This window comes from Bufo gargarizans, chromosome 2 (genome assembly GCF_014858855.1).
Source record: "Bufo gargarizans isolate SCDJY-AF-19 chromosome 2, ASM1485885v1, whole genome shotgun sequence".
Lineage (NCBI taxonomy): Eukaryota > Metazoa > Chordata > Amphibia > Anura > Bufonidae > Bufo > Bufo gargarizans.
This window is the reverse complement of record NC_058081.1, coordinates 600,227,958-600,255,125: the sequence shown is the minus strand read 5'-3', so window position 1 is coordinate 600,255,125 and position 27,168 is coordinate 600,227,958. Positions and strand designations below refer to the sequence as shown.

At 43.8% G+C, this 27,168-nt stretch overlaps 1 protein-coding gene and 5 non-coding genes across 7 annotated transcripts in view; 1 reads left to right on the top strand and 5 right to left on the bottom strand.

Moving 5' to 3' along the window:
* Nucleotides 1-237: 237 nt before the first annotated feature.
* Nucleotides 238-320, bottom strand: TRNAL-CAG. The gene has a single exon. It is a non-coding gene; the product is annotated as a tRNA-Leu (tRNA).
* Nucleotides 321-5,371: 5,051 nt separating this feature from the next.
* TRNAL-CAG lies at nt 5,372-5,454 on the bottom strand. Its single transcript has one exon. It is a non-coding gene; the product is annotated as a tRNA-Leu (tRNA).
* A 4,992-nt stretch (nt 5,455-10,446) lies between these two features.
* TRNAL-CAG lies at nt 10,447-10,529 on the bottom strand. Its single transcript has one exon. It is a non-coding gene; the product is annotated as a tRNA-Leu (tRNA).
* Nucleotides 10,530-13,781: 3,252 nt separating this feature from the next.
* On the bottom strand, nt 13,782-13,864 carry TRNAL-CAG. Its single transcript has one exon. It is a non-coding gene; the product is annotated as a tRNA-Leu (tRNA).
* Nucleotides 13,865-14,071: 207 nt separating this feature from the next.
* TRNAR-CCU lies at nt 14,072-14,144 on the top strand. Its single transcript has one exon. It is a non-coding gene; the product is annotated as a tRNA-Arg (tRNA).
* A 4,022-nt stretch (nt 14,145-18,166) lies between these two features.
* Nucleotides 18,167-27,168, bottom strand: part of LOC122928755 (L-amino-acid oxidase-like) — a 35,600-nt gene continuing 26,598 nt past the window's right edge. For both annotated transcript variants that reach the window (XM_044281939.1, XM_044281940.1), the window contains 3 exons: nt 24,498-24,563; nt 22,314-22,441; nt 18,167-19,600 (listed from right to left, as the gene is read on the bottom strand). In XM_044281939.1, coding sequence (XP_044137874.1) covers nt 18,817-19,600; nt 22,314-22,441; nt 24,498-24,563 — 978 coding nt within the window. In that variant the 3' untranslated portion in view covers nt 18,167-18,816. The remainder of the gene's footprint in view (nt 19,601-22,313; nt 22,442-24,497; nt 24,564-27,168) is intronic.

The following is a 27,168-nucleotide window of genomic DNA, read 5'->3' as shown; positions in this document are numbered from 1 at the left end:
TGTATATATGACTATATACATACATTGCTTTTACCTATCATATCAATCTATTGCTTATCCCCACAAATAGGTTTATAGACCTGGTATCCATTCATTCTCTTATGTACAGCAATAGATATGAGGAAGCTGTAATCAGCAGTGCATACACAATATAAATTATTTCTGCTGTACTGAGGGGATTCAGGGAGAGGAACGATCGCCACCTGTAGGACATTATTGAATGACTGCAAAATGTATTGTCAGAAGTGGGATTTGAACCCACGCCTCCAGGGGAGACTGCGACCTGAACGCAGCGCCTTAGACCGCTCGGCCATCCTGACTGTGAGAGAGTTGGTGATGGAGGAGCTTTCAAGAGGGCGGCCGCCCCGCCCGCGGTTCTGTTCTCTGCCTGCTGGTCCATAGTTATACGTCCAGATCCATCTGTATGGGAGGATTCACCTCTGAACCCGCGGTGCAGGCATCGCCCAGGACACCACTGCACCACTGACGATAGATCTATTGCTGCTTCTCCTCACTACTTCTCCTCACTACTTCTCATCATCCCCAGTGGCCTAATGGATAAGGCACTGGCCTCCTAAGCCAGGGATTGCAGAGTTCACATCCTCCTGCCTGGCCCTGATTTTGGGTGAAATCTCATGCCTGCGTTGTGTCGTTTAGTATTTGGCGCAGACGTAGTAAAGGAAGGACGCTCACCTGCTGCCAACTTCCTTACTGCGCAGAATCCATCACAGTACACCTGGAAAAAGACACCAGCCAGCATCACTCTGCAGAGAGTGTCTTCTTCTGGGTATAGAAATAACTTTTTGAAGCCTTCTTCCCTTTATTTCGACCACAGAGCTGTAAAAATAGATTTTTGTCAACTCTCCATTGTTTCCTGAGAAGTTTTTGGATTGATACAGAAGGAGGGAATCACTCTGTCTTGGGACCTGTGGAAAGAAGTGACCACCTTTTGGCAACAAATTCTGGTCCAATTTAAATATCAACGTATCCTCCAATGTTCTGAGAAAAGGTTCCTGAATTGATAGAGCCTACAATTCCCTAACCCTCCTAAGCTGACGTTATCGCCACTAAGAAAATTATTTTGAGGCTTTATTCACACATCAGTGTTTTAGTCAGTGATGTCCACCACTGATTGTGAGCCAAAACCAGGCGCGGCTCTAAACACAGAACATGTCATATGATCTTTCCCTTATGCCTGTGGAGGCTAAAATCTTGGTTTTGGCTCACAATCACTGATGGAAATCACTGACCAAAACACTGATGTGTGGATGAGGCTTTATGGTAAGCAACCTGATGGAAATAATAGTTCAGTTAGACTGGACAGAACTACATTCATGTTCCAGTGAGGGACTAGTTTTTTTATTCTAGGTCTAATTCTATCCGCTGCTCTGAGAAACCTAGAAACCCAAGGCACCTCTGTAAGACTTGTGTTGTAAAGGGCTCTTAGTGCAGAAACCTGAACCCTTAGTGTATTAGGAGAAAGAACCACATCCAAGCCATCTTATAAAAATTCCATGATTAAGGTTACATCAAGAGATACTTCATTAAACATATCCCCACATCAAGAGGCAAACTTCCTCCACATCTTAAGGTAAATCCTATAGCTATTAGACTTTCTCCTGGACAGTACTGTCTGTACTACTCTCTCTGACAAGTCCTTTTTTTAATAACATGTCTTTCACAAAATCAAAAGCTGATAATTTCAGGAATTTTATATTCGGATGAAGTGCTGGGCCCTGGGTCAACAGGTCTGGTTTCTGAGGGAAGATGAGTGGATCCTCTTTGCTGAGGGTCTTCAGTAGACCAAAACAACTATTTTTGGGCCAAAATGGTATAATTAATATCAGGTTGCAACTTTTGGTTCTGAACTTCCAGAGGCCTCTGGTGATTAGTGGAATTGGAGGAAATGCAATCGCACGATAGTAGATCCTGTCGAGAGTTTTGTCAGGAGCAGACAAAAATTCTATGCAATAACCTACTTTTATAATATTTGTTATCCAAGGGTCTGTTACTAGTTATTCCCAGGTGTTGTAAAAGGAACTGAGCCTGTCCGCCACTGGAATGGTGTCATTGTTTAGAGGACGAGGAGGACTCTCCTCTATTGGGGTTAAAAAGGAAATGTTTCCCCTTACACATTTGCTATAACTCCACTATCTTATTTGCCCTTGTCTTTCTTATTTTCTCTGTCACAAGGTTTTCCACGAAAAAATGCCTTTTTCTTTGAAATTTGTGATTTGGGAAACCTTTTTCGCGGTCTGTGGAATTTTCTAATATTTTGTCAAGATCAGACCCAAACAGATATTGGCAATGAAAGGGAAGGGAGATCAGCTTATCTTTTGAAGCCATGTGACCTGACTATGCCTTCAACCATAGCACTCTGCGGGCTGAGCTGGAAAGAACCAACGTGCAACCAGAAAGTCTCACAGACTCTGCTGAGGCATCCACCAAACAAATTGTAGCCATCTTTAATAGGGGCAAGCTTTCAAGTATTTTCTTGCTGGGTATTTTATTTTCTTAAATGGATCTCTAATCGTTTAAGTTGGACATTGAGGGTACGAGCTACACACGTTGATGTTACACCAGGTTTAAGAAAAGCTGAAGTTTCCTCCCAGGTCCTTTTTTTAGCAGATTCTCATCTTTCCTATCCATTGGATCATTTAATTGCGCTGCGTCATCATAAGGTAACACTGTATGCCTATCTATTTTGGCAACTGGTGTCTCAACCCTGAGTATCGTGTCCCAATCAATACAATCCTTTATTAAGCTTGCTACATACTTTAAGGCAAACTCCACAGGTTGCGGATTTAGCAGTTGTTTTCTGCACCCATTCTCATGCCGAAAAAACGCAGCATAATACAGTACCAGCATAGTGGTACTTTGAAGGAGAGCAGACCGCGCATATGTGGCTTTGCTCTTTATTCACTGGTATGGGACTTCAGAAAATAGCTGAGCATGCTCGGATATCCCCGGATGTCCCATAGTGGTGAATGGAGGGTGGCCGCGCATGTGCAACTGCTCTGCTTTCACTTCGTCTCTTCAGGGGTCCTGTTATTTAGGTAGGAGCAAGTCCCAGAATTCCCTACAATGCCACCTATGGGTAGGGTTGCCACCTATGGGTAGGGTTGCCACCTTTCCCATTAAAAAATACCAGCCACGTTATGCTGGTTGTGGGGGTGTGGGTTAACACAGGGTGTTAAGTCGCTGTCATACTGTGGCTCACAATAATATTAATGCCCCCTAGTAATATTAATGCCCCCATTGGTGCCACCCAGAATTAATAATGCCCCCATTAGTGCCCCCCCAGCATTAATAATGCCCCCATTAGTGCCCCCAGTAATAGTACTGCCCCCATTAGTGCCCCCCAGAATCAATACTGTCCCCATTAGTGCCCCCCAGTAAGAGTAATGGCTCCATTAGTGCACCCCAGTAAGAATAATGCCTCCCATTTGTGCCGCCCAGAAAGAATAATGCCCCCATTGGTGCCCCCCAGAAAGGATAATGCCCCCATTGGTGCCCCCCAGAAAGGATAATGCCACCCATTAGTGCCCCCTATGAATAATGCCCCCAGGAAGAATAATGCCCCATTAGTGTCCCCCAGGAAGAATACTGCCCCATTAGTGCCCCCAGGACGAAAAATGCCCCATTAGTGTCCCCCTGGAAAAATAATGCCCCCAGTATTGCCCCCTTCTTTGCTTCTACCCAAAAAAAGCACTCACTTCCTCACTTCTTCCATTTGTTCGTGCTACGGTGAACACTCACTGCTGACTGGAAGCTCAGGACAGGACCTGCGCTCCAGAGTGATGACGTCTCGCAGCTCCTATCCTGAGCTACCAGTGAGCATTGCGAGCAAATGGTGTTTTTTATTTTTATTAACGGGGGGGGGGGGGGGGGATAAATCCTTCACTAATGGGCTTCGCAATAGCCTTGTAGGAAAATACAGGCCACTAAAATACCAGCCTTGCCGGCGAGATAGCAGCTAGGTGGCAACCCTACCTATGTGACACTGATGGCATATCCTAGCAATATACCATCAATGTCCCAGATGTTATTAGCTCTTTAGGCCAATGTAAGAGATGGGGTTCCCCAGCTATATACCCCTGTCTGTTAACCAGATGCGGGAATCCATCCCTCTTTATAGAGAGGGGCCTAAAGGGTGGAGCTTGACACAAGGAATTGCTCTTTTGCTGCTCTTTGTCTCCCCATGTCTTGACCTGTCCCTTCACACCCTAAACCAGGCATAAGACAGTGGAGGAGATTTCTCAAAACTGGCGCAAAGGAAAACTGGCTTTGTTGCCCATAGCAACCGTAGGCCTGTTTTCCTTTACACCAATTTTGATAAATCTACCTCAGTGGGGTAAAAAGGAGAGCTGTCTTTGTGACCCATGGCAACCAATCACAGCACAGCTTTTGTTTTTTAAGAGCACTAAAAGAGATTAAACCTGCGCTGTGATTGGCAGCTGTGGCCAAGGAAGTTAATCTTTATTTTAAAGGGTGTGATATACAATGCCCTCCACCGTGTGTCCCTTTAAGAAGCTGACAACTAGTAAGTGGAGATTTCTGTGTCAGTACGACCAGGAACGACCCAGGATTACAGCAATAATAAAAGGGCAGAGGTGATTTGTTAAGAAGCTAATGGGCACTGTGCCCATCGCAGGAGGTCCAGAAGGTCACCACTGACAGTGACCACCGGCTTTATGCTATGGCCAAAAATATTGATCACAATGGGGCAGATTTAATATTGAAAATGTGACTGTTTTTTGTCACGTTTCACATTTAAAAAAAAAGGTCTGCATCACATTTATAACTGTTTTACACAATTTTATAAGCATTTGGCCCCTCATTCAACAAAGGGGAGCGGCTTAATGGGCGTGGCCTAAATGCCGCTCCGTGCGACAAAAACGTACCAGAGTGCGTATACTGTGTATTATCTTTATCTGCTGTCTCATTATCAATCTATCTATAAATTATCTATCTATCCAATATCTATTTATCTATGAATGATCTATCGATCTAATATCCATCTATCAGCTTTTCTATTATCTTTCTTTCTATCTCATATATTTCTCTCTCCTCTATCACTGTAATTACTGTTATCTATCTCTGACCAATCTATCTTTATTTCTATTGCTATTATTATGTATATATGACTATATACATACATTGCTTTTACCTATCATATCAATCTATTGCTTATCCCCACAAATAGGTTTATAGACCTGGTATCCATTCATTCTCTTATGTACAGCAATAGATATGAGGAAGCTGTAATCAGCAGTGCATACACAATATAAATTATTTCTGCTGTACTGAGGGGATTCAGGGAGGAACGATCGCCACCTGTAGGACATTATTGAATGACTGCAAAATGTATTGTCAGAAGTGGGATTTGAACCCACGCCTCCAGGGGAGACTGCGACCTGAACGCAGCGCCTTAGACCGCTCGGCCATCCTGACTGTGAGAGAGTTGGTGATGGAGGAGCTTTCAAGAGGGCGGCCGCCCCGCCCGCGGTTCTGTTCTCTGCCTGCTGGTCCATAGTTATATGTCCAGATCCATCTGTATGGGAGGATTCACCTCTGAACCCGCGGTGCAGGCATCGCCCAGGACACCACTGCACCACTGACGATAGATCTATTGCTGCTTCTCCTCACTACTTCTCCTCACTACTTCTCCTCACTACTTCTCATCATCCCCAGTGGCCTAATGGATAAGGCACTGGCCTCCTAAGCCAGGGATTGCAGAGTTCACATCCTCCTGCCTGGCCCTGATTTTGGGTGAAATCTCATGCCTGCGTTGTGTCGTTTAGTATTTGGCGCAGACGTAGTAAAGGAAGGACGCTCACCTGCTGCCAACTTCCTTACTGCGCAGAATCCATCACAGTACACCTGGAAAAAGACACCAGCCAGCATCACTCTGCAGAGAGTGTCTTCTTCTGGGTATAGAAATAACTTTTTGAAGCCTTCTTCCCTTTATTTCGACCACAGAGCTGTAAAAATAGATTTTTGTCAACTCTCCATTGTTTCCTGAGAAGTTTTTGGATTGATACAGAAGGAGGGAATCACTCTGTCTTGGGACCTGTGGAAAGAAGTGACCACCTTTTGGCAACAAATTCTGGTCCAATTTAAATATCAACGTATCCTCCAATGTTCTGAGAAAAGGTTCCTGAATTGATAGAGCCTACAATTCCCTAACCCTCCTAAGCTGACGTTATCGCCACTAAGAAAATTATTTTGAGGCTTTATTCACACATCAGTGTTTTAGTCAGTGATGTCCACCACTGATTGTGAGCCAAAACCAGGCGCGGCTCTAAACACAGAACATGTCATATGATCTTTCCCTTATGCCTGTGGAGGCTAAAATCTTGGTTTTGGCTCACAATCACTGATGGAAATCACTGACCAAAACACTGACGTGTGGATGAGGCTTTATGGTAAGCAACCTGATGGAAATAATAGTTCAGTTAGACTGGACAGAACTACATTCATGTTCCAGTGAGGGACTAGTTTTTTTATTCTAGGTCTAATTCTATCCGCTGCTCTGAGAAACCTAGAAACCCAAGGCACCTCTGTAAGACTTGTGTTGTAAAGGGCTCTTAGTGCAGAAACCTGAACCCTTAGTGTATTAGGAGAAAGAACCACATCCAAGCCATCTTATAAAAATTCCATGATTAAGGTTACATCAAGAGATACTTCATTAAACATATCCCCACATCAAGAGGCAAACTTCCTCCACATCTTAAGGTAAATCCTATAGCTATTAGACTTTCTCCTGGACAGTACTGTCTGTACTACTCTCTCTGACAAGTCCTTTTTTTAATAACATGTCTTTCACAAAATCAAAAGCTGATAATTTCAGGAATTTTATATTCGGATGAAGTGCTGGGCCCTGGGTCAACAGGTCTGGTTTCTGAGGGAAGATGAGTGGATCCTCTTTGCTGAGGGTCTTCAGTAGACCAAAACAACTATTTTTGGGCCAAAATGGTATAATTAATATCAGGTTGCAACTTTTGGTTCTGAACTTCCAGAGGCCTCTGGTGATTAGTGGAATTGGAGGAAATGCAATCGCACGATAGTAGATCCTGTCGAGAGTTTTGTCAGGAGCAGACAAAAATTCTATGCAATAACCTACTTTTATAATATTTGTTATCCAAGGGTCTGTTACTAGTTATTCCCAGGTGTTGTAAAAGGAACTGAGCCTGTCCGCCACTGGAATGGTGTCATTGTTTAGAGGACGAGGAGGACTCTCCTCTATTGGGGTTAAAAAGGAAATGTTTCCCCTTACACATTTGCTATAACTCCACTATCTTATTTGCCCTTGTCTTTCTTATTTTCTCTGTCACAAGGTTTTCCACGAAAAAATGCCTTTTTCTTTGAAATTTGTGATTTGGGAAACCTTTTTCGCGGTCTGTGGAATTTTCTAATATTTTGTCAAGATCAGACCCAAACAGATATTGGCAATGAAAGGGAAGGGAGATCAGCTTATCTTTTGAAGCCATGACCTGACTATGCCTTCAACCATAGCACTCTGCGGGCTGAGCTGGAAAGAACCAACGTGCAACCAGAAAGTCTCACAGACTCTGCTGAGGCATCCACCAAACAAATTGTAGCCATCTTTAATAGGGGCAAGCTTTCAAGTATTTTCTTGCTGGGTATTTTATTTTCTTAAATGGATCTCTAATCGTTTAAGTTGGACATTGAGGGTACGAGCTACACACGTTGATGTTACACCAGGTTTAAGAAATGCTGAAGTTTCCTCCCAGGTCCTTTTTTTAGCAGATTCTCATCTTTCCTATCCATTGGATCATTTAATTGCGCTGCGTCATCATAAGGTAACACTGTATGCCTATCTATTTTGGCAACTGGTGTCTCAACCCTGAGTATCGTGTCCCAATCAATACAATCCTTTATTAAGCTTGCTACATACTTTAAGGCAAACTCCACAGGTTGCGGATTTAGCAGTTGTTTTCTGCACCCATTCTCGTGCCGAAAAAACGCAGCATAATACAGTACCAGCATAGTGGTACTTTGAAGGAGAGCAGACCGTGCATATGTGGCTTTGCTCTTTATTCACTGGTATGGGACTTCAGAAAATAGCTGAGCATGCTCGGATATCCCCGGATGTCCCATAGTGGTGAATGGAGGGTGGCCGCGCATGTGCAACTGCTCTGCTTTCACTTCGTCTCTTCAGGGGTCCTGTTATTTAGGTAGGAGCAAGTCCCAGAATTCCCTACAATGCCACCTATGGGTAGGGTTGCCACCTATGGGTAGGGTTGCCACCTTTCCCATTAAAAAATACCAGCCACGTTATGCTGGTTGTGGGGGTGTGGGTTAACACAGGGTGTTAAGTCGCTGTCATACTGTGGCTCACAATAATATTAATGCCCCCTAGTAATATTAATGCCCCCATTGGTGCCACCCAGAATTAATAATGCCCCCATTAGTGCCCCCCCAGCATTAATAATGCCCCCATTAGTGCCCCCAGTAATAGTACTGCCCCCATTAGTGCCCCCCAGAATCAATACTGTCCCCATTAGTGCCCCCCAGTAAGAGTAATGGCTCCATTAGTGCACCCCAGTAAGAATAATGCCTCCCATTTGTGCCGCCCAGAAAGAATAATGCCCCCATTGGTGCCCCCCAGAAAGGATAATGCCCCCATTGGTGCCCCCCAGAAAGGATAATGCCACCCATTAGTGCCCCCTATGAATAATGCCCCCAGGAAGAATAATGCCCCATTAGTGTCCCCCAGGAAGAATACTGCCCCATTAGTGCCCCCAGGACGAAAAATGCCCCATTAGTGTCCCCCTGGAAAAATAATGCCCCCAGTATTGCCCCCTTCTTTGCTTCTACCCAAAAAAAGCACTCACTTCCTCACTTCTTCCATTTGTTCGTGCTACGGTGAACACTCACTGCTGACTGGAAGCTCAGGACAGGACCTGCGCTCCAGAGTGATGACGTCTCGCAGCTCCTATCCTGAGCTACCAGTGAGCATTGCGAGCAAATGGTGTTTTTTATTTTTATTAACGGGGGGGGGGGGGGGGGGGATAAATCCTTCACTAATGGGCTTCGCAATGGCCTTGTAGGAAAATACAGGCCACTAAAATACCAGCCTTGCCGGCGAGATAGCAGCTAGGTGGCAACCCTACCTATGTGACACTGATGGCATATCCTAGCAATATACCATCAATGTCCCAGATGTTATTAGCTCTTTAGGCCAATGTAAGAGATGGGGTTCCCCAGCTATATACCCCTGTCTGTTAACCAGATGCGGGAATCCATCCCTCTTTATAGAGAGGGGCCTAAAGGGTGGAGCTTGACACAAGGAATTGCTCTTTTGCTGCTCTTTGTCTCCCCATGTCTTGACCTGTCCCTTCACACCCTAAACCAGGCATAAGACAGTGGAGGAGATTTCTCAAAACTGGCGCAAAGGAAAACTGGCTTTGTTGCCCATAGCAACCGTAGGCCTGTTTTCCTTTACACCAATTTTGATAAATCTACCTCAGTGGGGTAAAAAGGAGAGCTGTCTTTGTGACCCATGGCAACCAATCACAGCACTGCTTTTGTTTTTCAAGAGCACTAAAAGAGATTAAACCTGCGCTGTGATTGGCAGCTGTGGCCAAGGAAGGTAATCTTTATTTTAAAGGGTGTGATATACAATGCCCTCCACCGTGTGTCCCTTTAAGAAGCTGACAACTAGTAAGTGGAGATTTCTGTGTCAGTACGACCAGGAACGACCCAGGATTACAGCAATAATAAAAGGGCAGAGGTGATTTGTTAAGAAGCTAATGGGCACTGTGCCCATCGCAGGAGGTCCAGAAGGTCACCACTGACAGTGACCACCGGCTTTATGCTATGGCCAAAAATATTGATCACAATGGGGCAGATTTAATATTGAAAATGTGACTGCAAAAAAAGGTCTGCATCACATTTATAACTGTTTTACACAATTTTATAAGCATTTGGCCCCTCATTCAACAAAGGGGAGCGGCTTGATGGGCGTGGCCTAAATGCCGCTCCGTGCGACAAAAACGTACCAGAGTGCGTATACTGTGTATTATCTTTATCTGCTGTCTCATTAATCTATCTATAAATTATCTATCTATCCAATATCTATTTATCTATGAATGATCTATCTCATATATTTCTCTCTCATCTATCACTGTAATTACTGTTATCTATCTCTGACCAATCTATCTTTATTTCTATTGCTATTATTATGTATATATGACTATATACATACATTACTTTTACCTATCATATCAATCTATTGCTTATCCCCACAAATAGGTTGATAGACCTGGTATCCATTCATTCTCTTATGTACAGCAATAGATATGAGGAAGCTGTAATCAGCAGTGCATACACAATATAAATTATTTCTGCTGTACTGAGGGGATTCAGGGAGGAACGATCGCCACCTGTAGGACATTATTGAATGACTGCAAAATGTATTGTCAGAAGTGGGATTTGAACCCACGCCTCCAGGGGAGACTGCGACCTGAACGCAGCGCCTTAGACCGCTCGGCCATCCTGACTGTGAGAGAGTTGGTGACGGAGGAGCTTTCAAGAGGGAAGCCGCCCCGCCTCCCTCTTGAAATGCAATCGCACGATAGTAGATCCTTTCGAGAGTTTGGTCAGAAGGAAGTTTTGTCAGGAGCAGACAAAAATTCTATGCAATAACCTACTTTTATAATATTTGTTATCCAAGGGTCTGTTACTAGCTATTCCCAGGTGTTGTAAAAGGAACTGAGCCTGTCCGCCACTGGAATGGTGTCATTGTTTAGAGGTCAAGGAGGATTCTACTCTATTGGGGTGAAGAAGGAAATTTTTCTTTTTACCCCTTTGCTATAACTTCACTATCTTATTTGCCCTTGTCTTTCTTATTTTCTCTGTCACAAGGTTTTCCACGAAAAAAATGCCTTTTTCTTTGAAATTTGTGATTTGGGAAACCTTTTTCGCGGTCTGTGGCATTTTCTAATATTTTGTCAAGATCAGACCCAAACAGATATTGGCAATGAAAGGGAAGGGAGATCAGCTTATCTTTTGAAGCCATGACCTGACTATGCCTTTAACCATAGCACTCTGCGGGCTGAGCTGGAAAGAACCAACGTGCAACCAGAAAGTCTCACAGACTCTGCTGAGGCATCCACCAAACAAATTGTAGCCATCTTTAATAGGGGCAAGCTTTCAAGTATTTTCTTGCTGGGTATTTTATTTTCTTAAATGGATCTCTAATCGTTTAAGTTGGACATTGAGGGTACGAGCTACACACGTTGATGTTACACCAGGTTTAAGAAATGCTGAAGTTTCCTCCCAGGTACTTTTTTAGCAGATTCTCATCTTTCCTATCCATTGGATCATTTAATTGCGCTGCGTCATCATAAGGTAACACTGTATGCCTATCTATTTTGGCAACTGGTGTCTCAACCCTGAGTATCGTGTCCCAATCAATACAATCCTTTATTAAGCTTGCTACATACTTTAAGGCAAACTCCACAGGTTGCGGATTTAGCAGTTGTTTTCTGCACCCATTCTCGTGCCGAAAAAACGCAGCATAATACAGTACCAGCATAGTGGTACTTTGAAGGGGAACAGACCGCGCATATGTGGCTTTGCTCTTTATTCACTGGTATGGGACTTCAGAAAATAGCTGAGCATGCTCGGATATCCCCGGATGTCCCATAGTGGTGAATGGAGGGTGGCCGCGCATGTGCAACTGCTCTGCTTTCACTTCGTCTCTTCAGGGGTCCTGTTATTTAGGTAGGAGCAGGTCCCAGAAGTCCCTACAATGCCACCTATGGGTAGGGTTGCCACCTTTCCCATAAAAAAATACCAGCCACGTTAAGCTGGTTGTGGGGGTGTGGGTTAACACAGGGTGTTAAGTCGCTGTCATACTGTGGCTCACAATAATATTAATGCCCCCTAGTAATATTAATGCCCCCATTGGTGCCACCCAGAATTAATAATCCCCCCATTAGTGCCCCCCCGCAGCATTAATAATGCCCCCTTTAGTGCCCCCAGTAATAGTACTGCCCCCATTAGTGCCCCCCAGAATGAATACTGTCCCCATTAGTGCCCCTCAGTAAAAATAATGGCCCCATTAGAGCACCCCAGTAAGAGTAATGCCCCCCCATTTGTGCCCCCAGGAAGAATAATGCCCCCCAGTATTGCCCCCTTTGCTTCTACCCAAGAAACAAAAAGCACTCACTTCCTCACTTCTTCCATTTGTTCGTGCTACGGTGAACACTCACTGCTGACTGGAAGCTCAGGACAGGACCTGCGCTCCAGAGTGATGACGTCTCGCAGCTCCTATCCTGAGCTACCAGTGAGCAGTGCGAGCAAATGGTGTTTTTTATTTTTGTTAACGGGGGGGGGGGGGGGGGGATAAATCCTTCACTAATGAGCGCTCGGCAATGGCCTTGTAGGAAAATACAGGCCACTAAAATACCAGCCTTGCCGGCGAGATAGCAGCTAGGTGGCAACCCTACCTATGTGACACTGATGGCATATCCTAGCAATATACCATCAATGTCCCAGATGTTATTAGCTCTTTAGGCCAATGTAAGAGATGGGGTTCCCCAGCTATATACCCCTGTCTGTTAACCAGATGCGGGAATCCATCCCTCTTTATAGAGAGGGGCCTAAAGGGTGGAGCTTGACACAAGGAATTGCTCTTTTGCTGCTCTTTGTCTCCCCATGTCTTGACCTGTCCCTTCACACCCTAAACCAGGCATAAGACAGTGGAGGAGATTTCTCAAAACTGGCGCAAAGGAAAACTGGCTTTGTTGCCCATAGCAACCGTAGGCCTGTTTTCCTTTACACCAATTTTGATAAATCTACCTCAGTGGGGTAAAAAGGAGAGCTGTCTTTGTGACCCATGGCAACCAATCACAGCACTGCGTTTGTTTTTTAAGAGCACTAAAAGAGATTAAACCTGCGCTGTGATTGGCAGCTGTGGCCAAGGAAGGTAATCTTTATTTTAAAGGGTGTGATATACAATGCCCTCCACCGTGTGTCCCTTTAAGAAGCTGACAACTAGTAAGTGGAGATTTCTGTGTCAGTACGACCAGGAACAGCCCAGGATTACAGCAATAATAAAAGGGCAGAGGTGATTTGTGAAGAAGCTAATGGGCACTGTGCCCATCGCAGGAGGTCCAGAAGGTCACCACTGACAGTGACCACCGGCTTTATGCTATGGCCAAAAATATTGATCACAATGGGGCAGATTTAATATTGAAAATGTGACTGCAAAAAAAGGTCTGCATCACATTTATAACTGTTTTACACAATTCTCTAAGCATTTGGCCCCTCATTCAACAAAGGGGAGCGGCTTGATGGGCGTGGCCTAAATGCCGCTCCGTGCGACAAAAACGTACCAGAGTGCGTATACTGTGTATTATCTTTATCTGCTGTCTCATTAATCTATCTATAAATTATCTATCTATCTATGAATGATCTATCAAGTTCTCTATTATCTTTCTCTCTCCTCTATCACTGTAATTACTGTTATCTATCTCTGACCAATCTATCTTTATTTCTATTGCTATTATTATGTATATATGACTATATACATACATTACTTTTACCTATCATATCAATCTATTGCTTATCCCCACAAATAGGTTGATAGACCTGGTATCCATTCATTCTCTTATGTACAGCAATAGATATGAGGAAGCTGTAATCAGCAGTGCATACACAATATAAATTGTTTCTGCTGTACTGAGGGGATTCAGGGAGGAACGATCGCCACCTGTAGGACATTATTGAATGACTGCAAAATGTATTGTCAGAAGTGGGATTTGAACCCACGCCTCCAGGGGAGACTGCGACCTGAACGCAGCGCCTTAGACCGCTCGGCCATCCTGACAGTGAGAGAGCTGGTGACGGAGAAGCTTTCAAGAGGGAGGCCGCCTCTCCCTCAGTTCTGTTCTCTGCCTGCTGGTCCATAGTTATACATCCAGATCCATCTGTATGGGAGGATTCACCTCCGAACCCGCGGTGCAGGCATCGCCCAGGACACCAGTGCACCACTGACGATAGATCTATTGCTGCTTCTCCTCACCACTTCCTATCAGCCCCAGTGGCCTAATGGATAAGGCACTGGCCTCCTAAGCCAGGGATTGTGGGTTCGAGTCCCATCTGGGGTGCATTACATTTTTAGTTCTTTAAATTAGTATTTTAAGTGTTTTATGCAAATAAACATGTCTATGTTATTTTATGTAATAATCCATCATTGTCATTAGGTAAAGTAATATGAATAATGGGTTAACAATGGGTCTGCTGCTCCCTAGTGGTAGAAAGGTAAACTGCATGTGAGAAATAACAGCAAAGCCAAAGGAGGTATGTTGTCAGTGTGGTCTCCTCTTTTTTTCTGGATAGTTGAGCTGATGATAGGTATTTGCAGACTAACACATCATTACCTAAGCTCTGTACAGCACCCTAAAAGTTGGGATGGTTACCTAACACGGGGTATCTATGGGTAGCTGGCCTACCCTGTTGTCTGGCATACTCTGCTATGGTATGGAGGTATCTGTAGTTGGCACTGAATAGGGCCTACCTCCAAAATTTGGATAAGCCCAAGGAGGGACAAAAGCAGCAACGCGTTAAGTGGCAAATTTATTTCACTAAATCACGTCTCTTACTCCATCAAATGACAATCTATGCACCCCTAGTCCCGCAAGTCCCCTTAGTGCCCCCCACAAAGTAGTGCTGTCTGCTTAGTGACACTTTACAATAGTACTGCCCCCTTAGTTCACCTTCATATTAGTGCTGCCCCCTAAGTTCCCCTGCTCTATTAGTATTAGTAATAGTGTCACACTATTAGTGCCCACGCACACTAGTTCTGCCCCCTTACTGCCTCTTAACAATAGAGTTGCCCCTTTAGTTCACCCTTATATTAATGCTGCCCTTTTGCAAAAGTTTTGCCCCCTAAGTGCCCTTTCACAGTAGTGCTGCCCCTCAGTGCTTTTTCACAGCAGTGCTGCCCTCTTAGTGATAGGTGCGGGTCCCACTGCTGGGATTCGTACCTATCTCCTAAACAGAGCCCCAAAAGTGGTGGAGGGCACACTGTGCATGCACAGCAGCCCTCCATTAATTTCTATGAGGCCGCCGTATCAGGGCCATAGAAGTGAATGTGAGTGGTGGCCGGTCATGCGCAGTGCACTCCTATTCACTTCTATTGGGAGATCGCTTGGTGGAGGCCGGACTGGAGTCCATCAGCCTCCCTGTCATGCAATCACAGGATGGAGATGGGGGTCTAACAATGCCCCCCAGGTCTGCCATATTAGTACTTCTATTAGGCCCTGTCAGCACCACACTGATATGTATTATACATTGTAATACAAGAATTGCCGTGTATTATATCAGTGATCAAATCCACATGTGACGAGGTACTCTAGTGGGACAAAAACATTCAAAAATAGATACTTTAAAATGTTTTATGTCAAAAAAGACAAAGAAAAAGTACACATAATTGTCAAGTTAACACCAATCGCAGACATTCAATTGTGACCATGGCCGGAACAGCTTCCCCTCGATGAGATCGGTGAAGCCCTTTCTTGGTAATGATACCAAGGCTCCAATGCCTATCAGGTTGGTGGGTTGGCGCCATCCTGGAGGAGACACAGTATGGGTAATTGTCCTATGTTCCTGTTTTCATTTGAATTCCACATATGCACTTTAATGAATAATCATGATGAATGAACAAGGACTTGCGTCCACTGTATTGTTTCCTCCAGTGATGTTGTTTTTTATCTCCTGCACCAATTTCTTTTAATCATGTATGTATTTAATTGTGATTTTTTGTAATAAAGGATTAATTAGTAGAGGCGGTCTGGCATTTTCTGTGTAGGTTATGTATATTCCAACATAGGCCTACAGGTGGCAGCACTACATTGGAATGTACTGAATTCGCTACTCAGCAATGCATTCCATTCCATTGCTGAATAGAAATAGCGATCTGATTCCATGTTTTTTTCCCCCGTAAAAGATAGTAAAACAAAAGTAAAAAATATAAAAATTCAAATCACCTCCTGTTCCCCAGAATAAAAATAAACAATCAAAAAACAAAGAACATAGGCATTGCCAGTCCAAAATTCCCTAACTATTAAAATATAAACATATTCATCCTGTATAGTGAACAATATACCTGAGAAAATAAAAAATGGCCGATTTGCAGTTTTTTCATTGGTTCACCTCCCTACAAAAAATTGAATACAAAATGATCAAAAAGTGATTCATACCCAGTATCAATAAAAAAGTATAAATCACCCTGCAAAAAATTAGCCTCCACATGGCTCCGTAGATGTAATTTAAAAAAGTTATGGGGGTCAGAATATTTGAAGAAAAAGTTTAATTTTCCAAAGTTTTTTTTTTTTACAGTATTAAAACACAAGAAAAACTATACAAATGTGGTATCACTGTAATATTAATGACCAGGAGAATTAAAGTAGCAAGTCCGTTTTACTGTATAGGGAACCCCTAAGGCCTCTTTTACACGAACGTGAGTGATTGGCTCCGGATGCGTTCAGTGAAACTCGCACCATTTTGCAAGCAAGTTCAGTCAGTTTTGTCTGCGATTGCGTTCAGTAGTTCAGTTTTTTCCACGTGGGTGCAATGCGTTTTGATGCGTTTTTCACACGCGTGATAAAAAAAATTAGGTTTATAAACAACATCTCTTAGCAACCATCAGTGAAAAACGCATCGCACCCGCACTGAAGTCACTTCTATGGAGCCAGGGCTGCGTGAAAAACGCAGAATATAGAACATGCTGCGTTTTTCACGCAACGCAGAACTGATGCGTGAAAAAAAAAAAACTTTCATGTACACAGACCCCTTGAAATGAATGGGTCAGGATTCAGTGCGGGTGCTATGCATTCATGTTACGCATTGCACCCGCGCGGAAAACTCGCTCGTGTGAAAGGGGCCTAAAAGTATGGCGGAATTGCGTTTTTTTCCCATTTTACCCTATTTGGATTTTTTTTTCAGCTTACCACTACATTGTATGCAATAATAAGTGGTGCCATTAAAAAGCACAATTTGTCCCACAAAGAAATAACCCTCGTACGGCTATGTGAACAGTAAAAAATAAAAAAGTTATGGCTCCGGGAAGACAGGGAGAAAAAAATAAAACGCAAAGACGGAAAATCGCCTGGTCCTTAACAAAACAATGCCAGAACTGTTGTCATTGTTCATCTCGCCTCACACAAAAAAAAAAATGAAAGTGATCAAAAAGTCATATGTACCTCGATATGGTACTAATGAAAACATCTAAAGAAAAATAATAATCAAGCTAGATATTTAAAACGTTATGGCTGTCATAATATCAAGACAAAAATACTAATGATTTTTTCTACTATAAAGTGTTTTACTGTGGAAAAATAGCTAAATATAACGTGCAGATGCTCTGTCTACAAATGCACAGCAACAAATTTTATCAGTTTATCAGTGCGTGAACAGTCACTACTTTGTAATTGAAGGCAGAGCCTCTGCACATGCGCCGCTACTTGCACAGGTAGGAGATTGTCAGAGCTGGGTGAGATGTCAACCAACCGGCAGGATGGAGATTCGTCTGTGGAGGGACAGCCTCTTGCGTCTGTGGAGGGACAGCCTCTTGCAGGGGCAGAATACGGACTAATCATTTTACTCATCCCTACGGAAATCCTCAGCAATCTAATGAAATCCTCAGCAAACTTTAATCTGAGCAGCAGCAACTATTCAATTTCCCTACAGCGCCACCACAAGAGAAATAAAGCATTACACAGTTCTTATTGAAATCAATGGTCTGTCCGAGTGGGGCATCCTCTAGAGCAGGCATGTCCAAACTGCGGCCCTCCAGCTGTTGCAAAACTACAACTCCCAGCATGCCCTAATAGCTGTAAGCTTCCCAGGCATGCTGGGAGTTGTAGTTTTGCAACAGCTGGAGGGCCGCAGTTTGGACATGCCTGCTCTAGAGCAATAAAAGCTCTTTAGACATTTAGAACATATCCATCTATCGGGAGAAAGGCGTTCACTTGAACACAGTTTAGTAAGCCAAGAGAGATGTTGATGTCAGAATATAAGAGGAGACCAAATAGGTGACCAACTCAGGAAAGAACAGACAGCCTGTATCTTAGAAACTGGTGTGCAGGAAATGGAAGCAAAAAACGGCAAAAATGGCACACATCCAGTGTATATTAAATGAGGAAAAAGTTTATTAAACAGATCACAAGTAAAAACACAAAAAGTCCACTCATGAGCGTCAATGCTAAAGTTCAAAGTAGAACCCCCTACCATGACATGTCTTAAGTAAGTCTAGAGCACAAAAGGAGCCACACAAACTGCAAGCAAAAATATAAAACATAAGACAAAATATAAACTATACCTAAAAAGATATAATTAATGACAGAAATAGTATGAATAACCAAAAGGCTAAAAAAAAAAGCAACCTATGTCAAACTGTAATAAATGCTAAACTTGCAGTAGCCAACAATATAATAAAGTAACTACCACCTAATGACATGAATAAGCAATTAGCTACGACCTAAAACACTAAGTCTATCTCTGGCACATAGGCTAGTGCCGTGGAGTATGTCCCCACATATACTGCTGGTACACATGCAGGGAGTTACAGAAGTAACAGAGCTAGCTATGTACAGGACTTTATCTTGACATCTGAGACCATGCTGTATCGTAGGGCTCCAGTATTGTGTTAAAAAGTGTTCCTTTTAGGAGGTTTGAAGATGTACCACAGTCATGTGCCATCTATGACCATGTTTATTCATTTTATTAGACATATTTTATTTCTCAATTTATAGGAATCTACACAATATAACCAAGGAATTATCTATGGAAAAACATGGCCGCGTCTCTGTGAATATCTCTAGCTGCCTTCAAACCACTCTTACAAGCGGTGTCAATCCAGCCATGAGGAAGTGATGTGTGCTCCCCAGCAAAGTAAATTCTGCCTTCTGGTGTGGATAAGTATTCATACATATCTCCAAACTGATATGGTGTGAAATAGGCAAATGCCCCCATGGAATATGGATCCAGACTCCACTTCTTCACCACATACTTTGGGCAGATTTTTCTCAGTATCTCCTTTGGTCTCCTGTGAATGTTGGACAAGTCTTCCAGGACGACATCAACAGTCTCTTCATCACTGAGTGATAAAAAGAACATTGAATCGTCTGCTAAAGTATATGATGCCAGGAGGACACCTCTTCCATTGGTGAAGTTATGACTTGGGTAGTAGATGTAACGAGATGGTCGATCAGTAGAACTTTTTCCACCGACTATCCCATCCTTCTCCCAGAATCTTTCATTGCAGCTCAGAAGAATCTTTGTGGCACTTATATAGTGAACGAAACTCAGAGCATTGTACTTATCGTTACTCAGTGGTGGACTGAACTCTATACGCCTAGCGGCCTTGGCGGTGGTGGTGATGATGACATAGTCTGCAAATATGTTGGTGAGAGTCGAGGACTTATCTTTCCGGTATTTTACAACCACAGATTTGTGAGTCTGCATAACTTTAACTACAGTGGAATTTAATTTGATGACATTTGCTAGACGCCGGGCTAATCCTAAGGGCAACTGATCGAAGCCTCCGATAATCTCATTGAAACTGGTGAGAGAGAAAAAATTGTAGACTTTTTGAATTTGTGTACCAGACATTCAATTACAAATGCTGCAATTTCTAAAAATGTGTCCAAATGACATGCTCACATTATTAGCTGCTTAACAACTTAATAGCCATGAAGTGACCATGGTAATAACCAATGGACCCAGATAGATAGAACAAGACAGAGGTAGAGTAGGTACAGAAGCCCAACGTTGATTACAGGATGGCAAAGTTAGAAAAATTGTTCTAGAAACAATTTACTGGTACTAAACAATGAATGACCAAGTTCTACATCCTGTCCTTGCCTAGAAAGTTTTAGAAGCTAGAGAACAAACGTGTCTTATGTGCTGCAAGTTGTAGTTTCAAAAACATCTATACTGTTTTAGAAATATGGGGTAAGTCAGCCACGGCAGTTTTTAGGACCCTCTTAATTGGGCGCACTTATGGAAAAGTACCACCTATTTTTTGGGCTTGTTGGATGTTCATGGAAGACTTAAAAGGGTCACCTGCTCAAAAAGTAAAATTAAGTAGGGGGATGTGTAAAAAATAAAAAAGAGTCACTCCTTTTGAAACTCCCAAGTCCAATGCCGTCACCTTCATTACTGTGGGTGCAAAAAAAGTCACTTTTACTATGTCGAGGATTACTTTGGGAGCACTATTGCAATCTGGGGGCACTATTAGGCCCCTTTCACACGGGCGAGTATTCCGCGCGGGTGCGATGCGTGAGTTGAACGCATTGCACCCGCACTGAATCCGGACCCATTCATTTCTATGGGGCTGTTCACATGAGCGGTGATTTTCACGCATCACTTATGCGTTGCGTGAAAATCGCTGCATGTTCTATATTCTGCGTTTTTCACATAGAAATGAATGGGGTTGTGTGAAAATTGCAAGCATCCACAAGCACTTGCGGATGCGGTGCAATTTTCACGCAAGGTTTCTAGGTGACAGTCTATTCACTGTATTATTTTTCCTTATAGCATGGTTATAAGGGAAAATAATAGCATTCTGAATACAGAATGCATAGTACAATAGTGCTGGAGGGGTTAAAAAAAAATAAAAAAATTAACTCACCTTCTCCTCTTGATCGCGCAGTTCCCGGTCTCTTCTTTACTTCTTTAATGATGAGCTGTGGGCTAAAGGACCTGTGGTGACGTCAGATCACATGTCCATCACCACGGTGATGGACAATGTGATTGGAGCATGTGATCTGACGTCACCACAGGTCATTTAGCCCACAGCTAGTAAAGAAGAGACCGGGAACTACGCGATCAAGAGGTGAGTTAATTATTTTTTTTTAACCCCTCCAGCACTATTATACTATGCATTCTGTATTCAGAATGCTATTATTTTCCCTTATAACCATGTTATAAGGGAAAATAATACAATCTTCAGAACATCAATCCAAAGCCTGAACTTCTGTGAAGATGTTCGGGTTTGGGTACCAAACATGCGCGATTTTCCTCACGCAAGTGCAAAATGCATTACAATATTTTGCACTCGCGCGGAAAAATCTTGCGTGTTCCCGCAACGCAAGGCAGGTGCCGGCGCCAGAGTGCAATGTGTAGTGACATGGAGGTCTGATCTGACGTCTGCATGGGGGTCTGATCTGATATAGGCAGTGTCGGACTGGGATGCCTAGGGCCCACCAGTAAAATTCATTCTGGTGTCTCACTGTACAGCGACATGCAAATATTACCTGCTTACATAGAGGCAGACAGCAACGAAACTCTACAAGATGATTGATTATGGGGGTCTCTGCAACAACTTCAAAAAGTGGGCCCCAGGGAAGAGAGGATACTGGTTGGCCTGCCTCTATTCCTAGAGGCCATCTTAACCTTCCGATTCCTCTATAATAATAAACTGGATAGTCTTTCCATTTTTTTTTTTTTTATTGATGTAGGTTATTTGATATGCTGTCCTGGTTGACTGGGGGCCCACCTTTCTCACAGGCCCACCGGGGGATTTCCCTGTTCCCCTGTGGGCCAGTCCGAGCCTGGATAAAGGGGTCAGATCTGATATGGGTGTCTGATCTGAGGTCTGATGTCGGGGTCTAATCTGAGACATTTTTATATAATTCCCAGAGAACCCCTTTAAAAGTTACACAGTACCTATCCATTCTAGAGGGCTGTCTATGTAATGCAGGATAGGATAGGCCCTCCAGAGTGCTAGATGCCCTTTGTATGGGTGTCTGATCTGAGGTCTGATGTGGGGGTCTGATCGGAGGTCTGATCTGATATACGGGTCTGATCTGAGGTCTGACATGGAGGTCTGATCTGATATAGGGGTCTAATCTGATGTCTGATACGGGTGTCTGATCTGAGGTCTGATGTGGGGGTCTGATCTGAGGTTTGATATGGGGGTCTGATCTGAGGTTTGATATGGGGGTCTGATCTGAGGTTTGATGAAGACTGTGTGTCTAGGTGGGGGATGGATGAAGATTGGGGGTCTGTATTGAGGTCTGATGAAAAATATATTTTTTCTTCTTTTTTTTTCTTATCAACAACCTAGATGCATCTTATCATCAGGTGTGATAAAGTGAAGAATATGGTAACTCAGAATTCTCTAATAGGATGTATGAACAATTGGTTTCCCAAACTGGACAAGTCCTTTGAACATTGGCATGTGGTAACCAAATAATCATGGTTGGAGGGATACACACACCTATGGGTCCGTCGACATTAATGACGACCTGTAACAAGCTTATGCACTGTACCTGGGGATGCCAGTAGGAGCCATTGCTGATTCCAAGAGTGATACATAGTAGTTTCCATTAGTGTTCAAGTAGTGTCCAAGCATTTGAACAGCTCCTGCACTTAGATGTCCTTCATCCACTAGGATAGACTGTATAAAAGAAGCACAGCATAAGTAGGTTTCCACCCTACCATCCATATCTACCTCCAGACGAATAACAATGTGTAAAATCCTTGTGCCAACAATGTCTGAGGGGGCTTCAACCCCTCCCTTCTCTTTATTAGGGCATCTTAGAACTGCTCTAAACAGAATGGGGTCTGGCTTTAGTGACAGGTATGAATCTAGATGTAAAATTAGTGCACTGCCATATTGCCACCAAGGAACACTAGTGCATCAAAATTGCATTAAAAAATGTTTTTTCTAGTCAATATGCAAACAGCATGATGGAACCCAAAATCAATAACAGAAAACAGAGTCTAAATAGGTGTTGTTCTCAAAGAGGCAGGGCCATCTTTACCAAGGGGCAAAAGGGGCAGCTGCCCCGGGCCCAGTTGCTCCTGGGGGGTCCAAGGCAGCTGCCTCTTGAGCCCTGCTAGCCACTGCCCCGGGTGTCAGGCTGTCAGCTACACAGGGGGTGCTGCCATGCCATGCCTGCCGGCACTGAGTCCAGGCATCGTACTGTGTCTGTGAGAGCTGTGCTCTAGAACCTTAATGACATCATCACCATGTGACCAGTAACCTAGCAATATTACTGGTCACATGGCTATGAGGTCATCACAGGTCCTACCAGGAGAAGTTTGCCTTAACTGTGAAGCTTTTTTTTGTGAAGATTACATCAGGAAAAGGTGACAGGTGCTGTTAGGCTAATATACTGTAAACTACTGTATAGTGGGGTGCTGTATACTGTGGGGGCTGTATACAGTGTGGGGCTGTATACTGTGGGGGCCTGTATACTGTGGGGGGGCCTGTATACTGTGGGGGGGCCTGTATACTGTGGGGGCCCTGTATACTGTGGGGGGGGGCCTGTATACTGTGGGGGGGGCCTGTATACTGTGGGGGGGGCCTGTATACTGTGGGGGGGCCTGTATACTGTGGGGGGGCCTGTATACTGTGAGGGGCCTATATACTGTGGGGGGCTGTATACTGTGGGGGGGCTGTATAGTGTGGGGGGGGTCTGTATACTGTGGGGGGCTGTATACTGTGTGTGGGGGGGGCTGTATACTGTGTGAGGGGGGCTGTATACTGTGTGTGGGGGGCTGTATACTGTGTGTGGGGGGGGCTGTATACTGTGTGTGGGGCCTGTATACTGTGTGGGGGCCTGTATACTGTGTGGGGGGGCTGTATACTGTGGGGGGCCTGTATACTGTGGGGGGGCCTGGAGTGCTATACTGCTGTACTGTATACTGTGGGAGGCTGTATAGTGTGGAGTGCTATACTGCTGTACTGTATAGTGTGGGGGGCTGTATAGTGTGGGGTGCTGTATTGTGTATAGTTTGGGGTGCTGTATACGGTGAGGTGCTATACTGCTCTACTGTATACTGTGGGGTGCTGTATACTGTGGGCTGCTATACTGCTCTACTATATACTGTGGGGTACTGTATAGTGTGGGGTGCTATACTGTATATTGTGGGGTGGTATACTGTATAGTGTGGGGTGCTATACTGCATACTGTAGGGTGCTGGGGTGCACTGTAACACTAGGGTGAGCCGAGCCCTGGTCTCCTTCCTGCAGAGCGGTGCCCACTTCCAGCCTGAGCCCAGCTGCCCAGAGCACTGATCCTGAGCCGCTGGAGTCTTCAGAACTGGAAGTATTTATATCACTGTACTCTACCAGGTGTGTGGATTTTTTGTGTGTGTGTTGTGGTGGAGGCCGTGATTGCCTGCTAAGGTGTGGGAAGGCGGGATCCAGGGGGCCCAAGTAAATTTTTGCCCAGGGTCCAATCTATATTAATGACGGCCCTGCAAAGAGGTTGCCTTTCAGAGACGTTTCACTGCATTAGCAGAGGCAGTAGAGGCCCTGTGCAAGAATGATATAGGGGCTCTCTATGTAGAGCAACTTCCATTTGTTTCTCTCAGAATCCCTGAATATTTGTCATCTATGACATCTGTATCTCTTGGTCTCTTGCGTTGCATCTATCTACTTACAGAATACATTGTGGATAGTTGTTGGAGTGCATTATATATTTGTGATAAATGACTTATAATACCTGCTTGGAAGATCTGTCAAATGTGTCCAGGAGTAAAGAACAATCTCCATTTGTTGCTGTGACGACCTGAAAAGGACAAATGTAATTAGATTGGGAATAGAGCCAGCGTGTCCCTCACTGTAAATCTTGTGTGTAGGGGCGTAACTATAATTTATAGGGCCCCATAGCAAACTAAGATGGGACCCCCACCACCAAGTGTAAGCTAATTAAAACAGCAGCATAAGAAGCAATAATTGAAGATATACAGACGTGGACAAAATTGTTGGTACCCTTTGGTCAATGAAAGAAAAAGTCACAATGGTCACAGAAATAACTTTAATCTGACAAAAGTAATAATAAATTAAAATTCTATAAATGTTAACCAATGAAAGTCAGACATTGTTTTTCAACCATGCTTCAACAGAATTATGTAAAAAAATAAACTCATGAAACAGGCATGGACAAAAATGATGGTACCCCTAGAAAACACAGAACATAATGTGACCAAAGGGACATGTTAATTCAAGGTGTGTCCACTAATTAGCATCACAGGTGTCTACAACCTTGTAATCAGCCATTGGGCCTATATATATGGCTCCAGGTAATCACTGTGTTGTTTGGTGATATGGTGTGTACCACACTCGACATGGACCAGAGGAAGCAAAGGAAAGAGCTGTCTCAAGAGATCAGAAAGAAAATTATAGACAAGCATGTTAAAGGTAAAGGCTATAAGACCATCTCCAAGCAACTAGATGTTCCTGTGAGTACAGTTGCACATATTATTCATAAGTTTAAGATCCATGGGACTGTAGCCAACCTCCCTGGACGTGGCCGCAGGAGGAAAATTGATGACAAATCTAAGAGACGGATAATCCGAATGGTAACAAAAGAGCCTAGAAAGACTTCTAAAGAGATTCAAGGTGAACTTCATGCTCAAGGAACATCAGTGTCAGATCGCACCATCCGTCGTTGTTTGAGCCAAAGTGGACTACATGGGAGACGACCAAGGAGGACACCATTGTTGAAAACGAATCATAAAAAAGCAAGACTGGAATATGCCAAACTACATGTTGACAAGCCACAAAGCTTCTGGGAGAATGTCCTGTGGACAGATGAGACAAAAATCGAAGTTTTTGCCAAGGCACATCAGCTGTATGTTCACAGACGAAAAAATGAAGCATATCAAGAAAAGAACACTGTCCCTACTGTGAAACATGGAGGAGGCTCTGTTATGTTCTGGGGCTGCTTTGCTGCGTCTGGCACAGGGTGTCTTGAATCTGTGCAGGGTACAATGAAATCTCAAGACTATCAAGGAATTCTAGAGAGAAATGTACTAGCCAGTGTCAGAAAGCTTGGTCTCAGTCGCAGGTCATGGGTCTTGCAACAGGACAATGACCCAAAACACACCGCTAAAAACACCCAAGAATGGCTAAGAGGAAAAAATTGGACTATTCTAAAGTGGCCTTCTATGAGCCCTGACCTCAATCCTATTGAGCATCTTTGGAAGGAGCTGAAACATGCAGTCTGGAAAAGGCACCCTTCAAACCGGACACAACTGGAGCAGTTTGCTCATGAGGAGTGGGCCAAAATACCTGCTGAGAGGTGCAGATGTCTCATTGACAGTTACAGGAAGCGTTTGATTGCAGTGATTGCCTCAAAAGGTTGCGCAACAAAATATTAAGTTAGGGGTACCATCATTTTTGTCCATGCCTGTTTCATGAGTTTATTTTTTTACATAATTCTGTTGAAGCATGGTTGAAAAACAATGTCTGACTTTCATTGGTTAACATTTATAGAATTTTAATTTATTATTACTTTTGTCAGATTAAAGTTATTTCTGTGACCATTGTGACTTTTTCTTTCATTGACCAAAGGGTACCAACAATTTTGTCCACGTCTGTATACAGTGATGGTCAGTTCGCAGGGTTCGCCAGCGAACACATGCGGGCTGCCATCTTTAGTAAGGTAGACTCACCCGTCCGGCGATGCACAGGTAAGCCCTTACCTGTGCCGGGAGCCGGTCTGAAATCAAATGCAGTCACCGGGAGCAGGCAGTTCCGAGAACAGACACCGGGGGCCTTTATCGGGCTGTTCTCGGAACTGCCTGCTCCTGGTGACTGCATTTGATTTCAGACCGGCTCGCGGCACAGGTAAGGGCTTACCTGTGCATCGCCGGACGGGTGAGTCTACCTTACTAAAGATGGCAGCCCGCATGTGTTCACTGGCGAACACTGCGAACTGACCATCACTGGTTATTTATAGTAGCACCATATATCAGAAAACCCAGACTATAGCAAAAAGCCACCATATTGTTATTCAACACAAAAAGGTACAATCTTCTGGCACCTGATAGGGCCCCCCAACCTCTGGGCCCCAAAGCAAGTGCTAAGGCTGCTATGGTTGTAGCTATGCCCATGCGTGGACATGCACTGGACAATATGTTGCCATAATGACCTGCACATCAACAAGATGAGAATATTCACTTTGCATAGCAAAATACATTGGACATCTGAGTAGTGACCAGAGAGAACAAGTCTTGCAAAATGACCAAAATAGATATATCCACTAAGTGGTGTTCTTGGAGGACAGAAGATTCTATAGTAATGATAAAAATGAGGCCCCTTTCAGCAGCTGCTTGACGCTACCACCCTATTAGCCACACTCAACCACATGTCTTGGTGCCTCCTTTCCA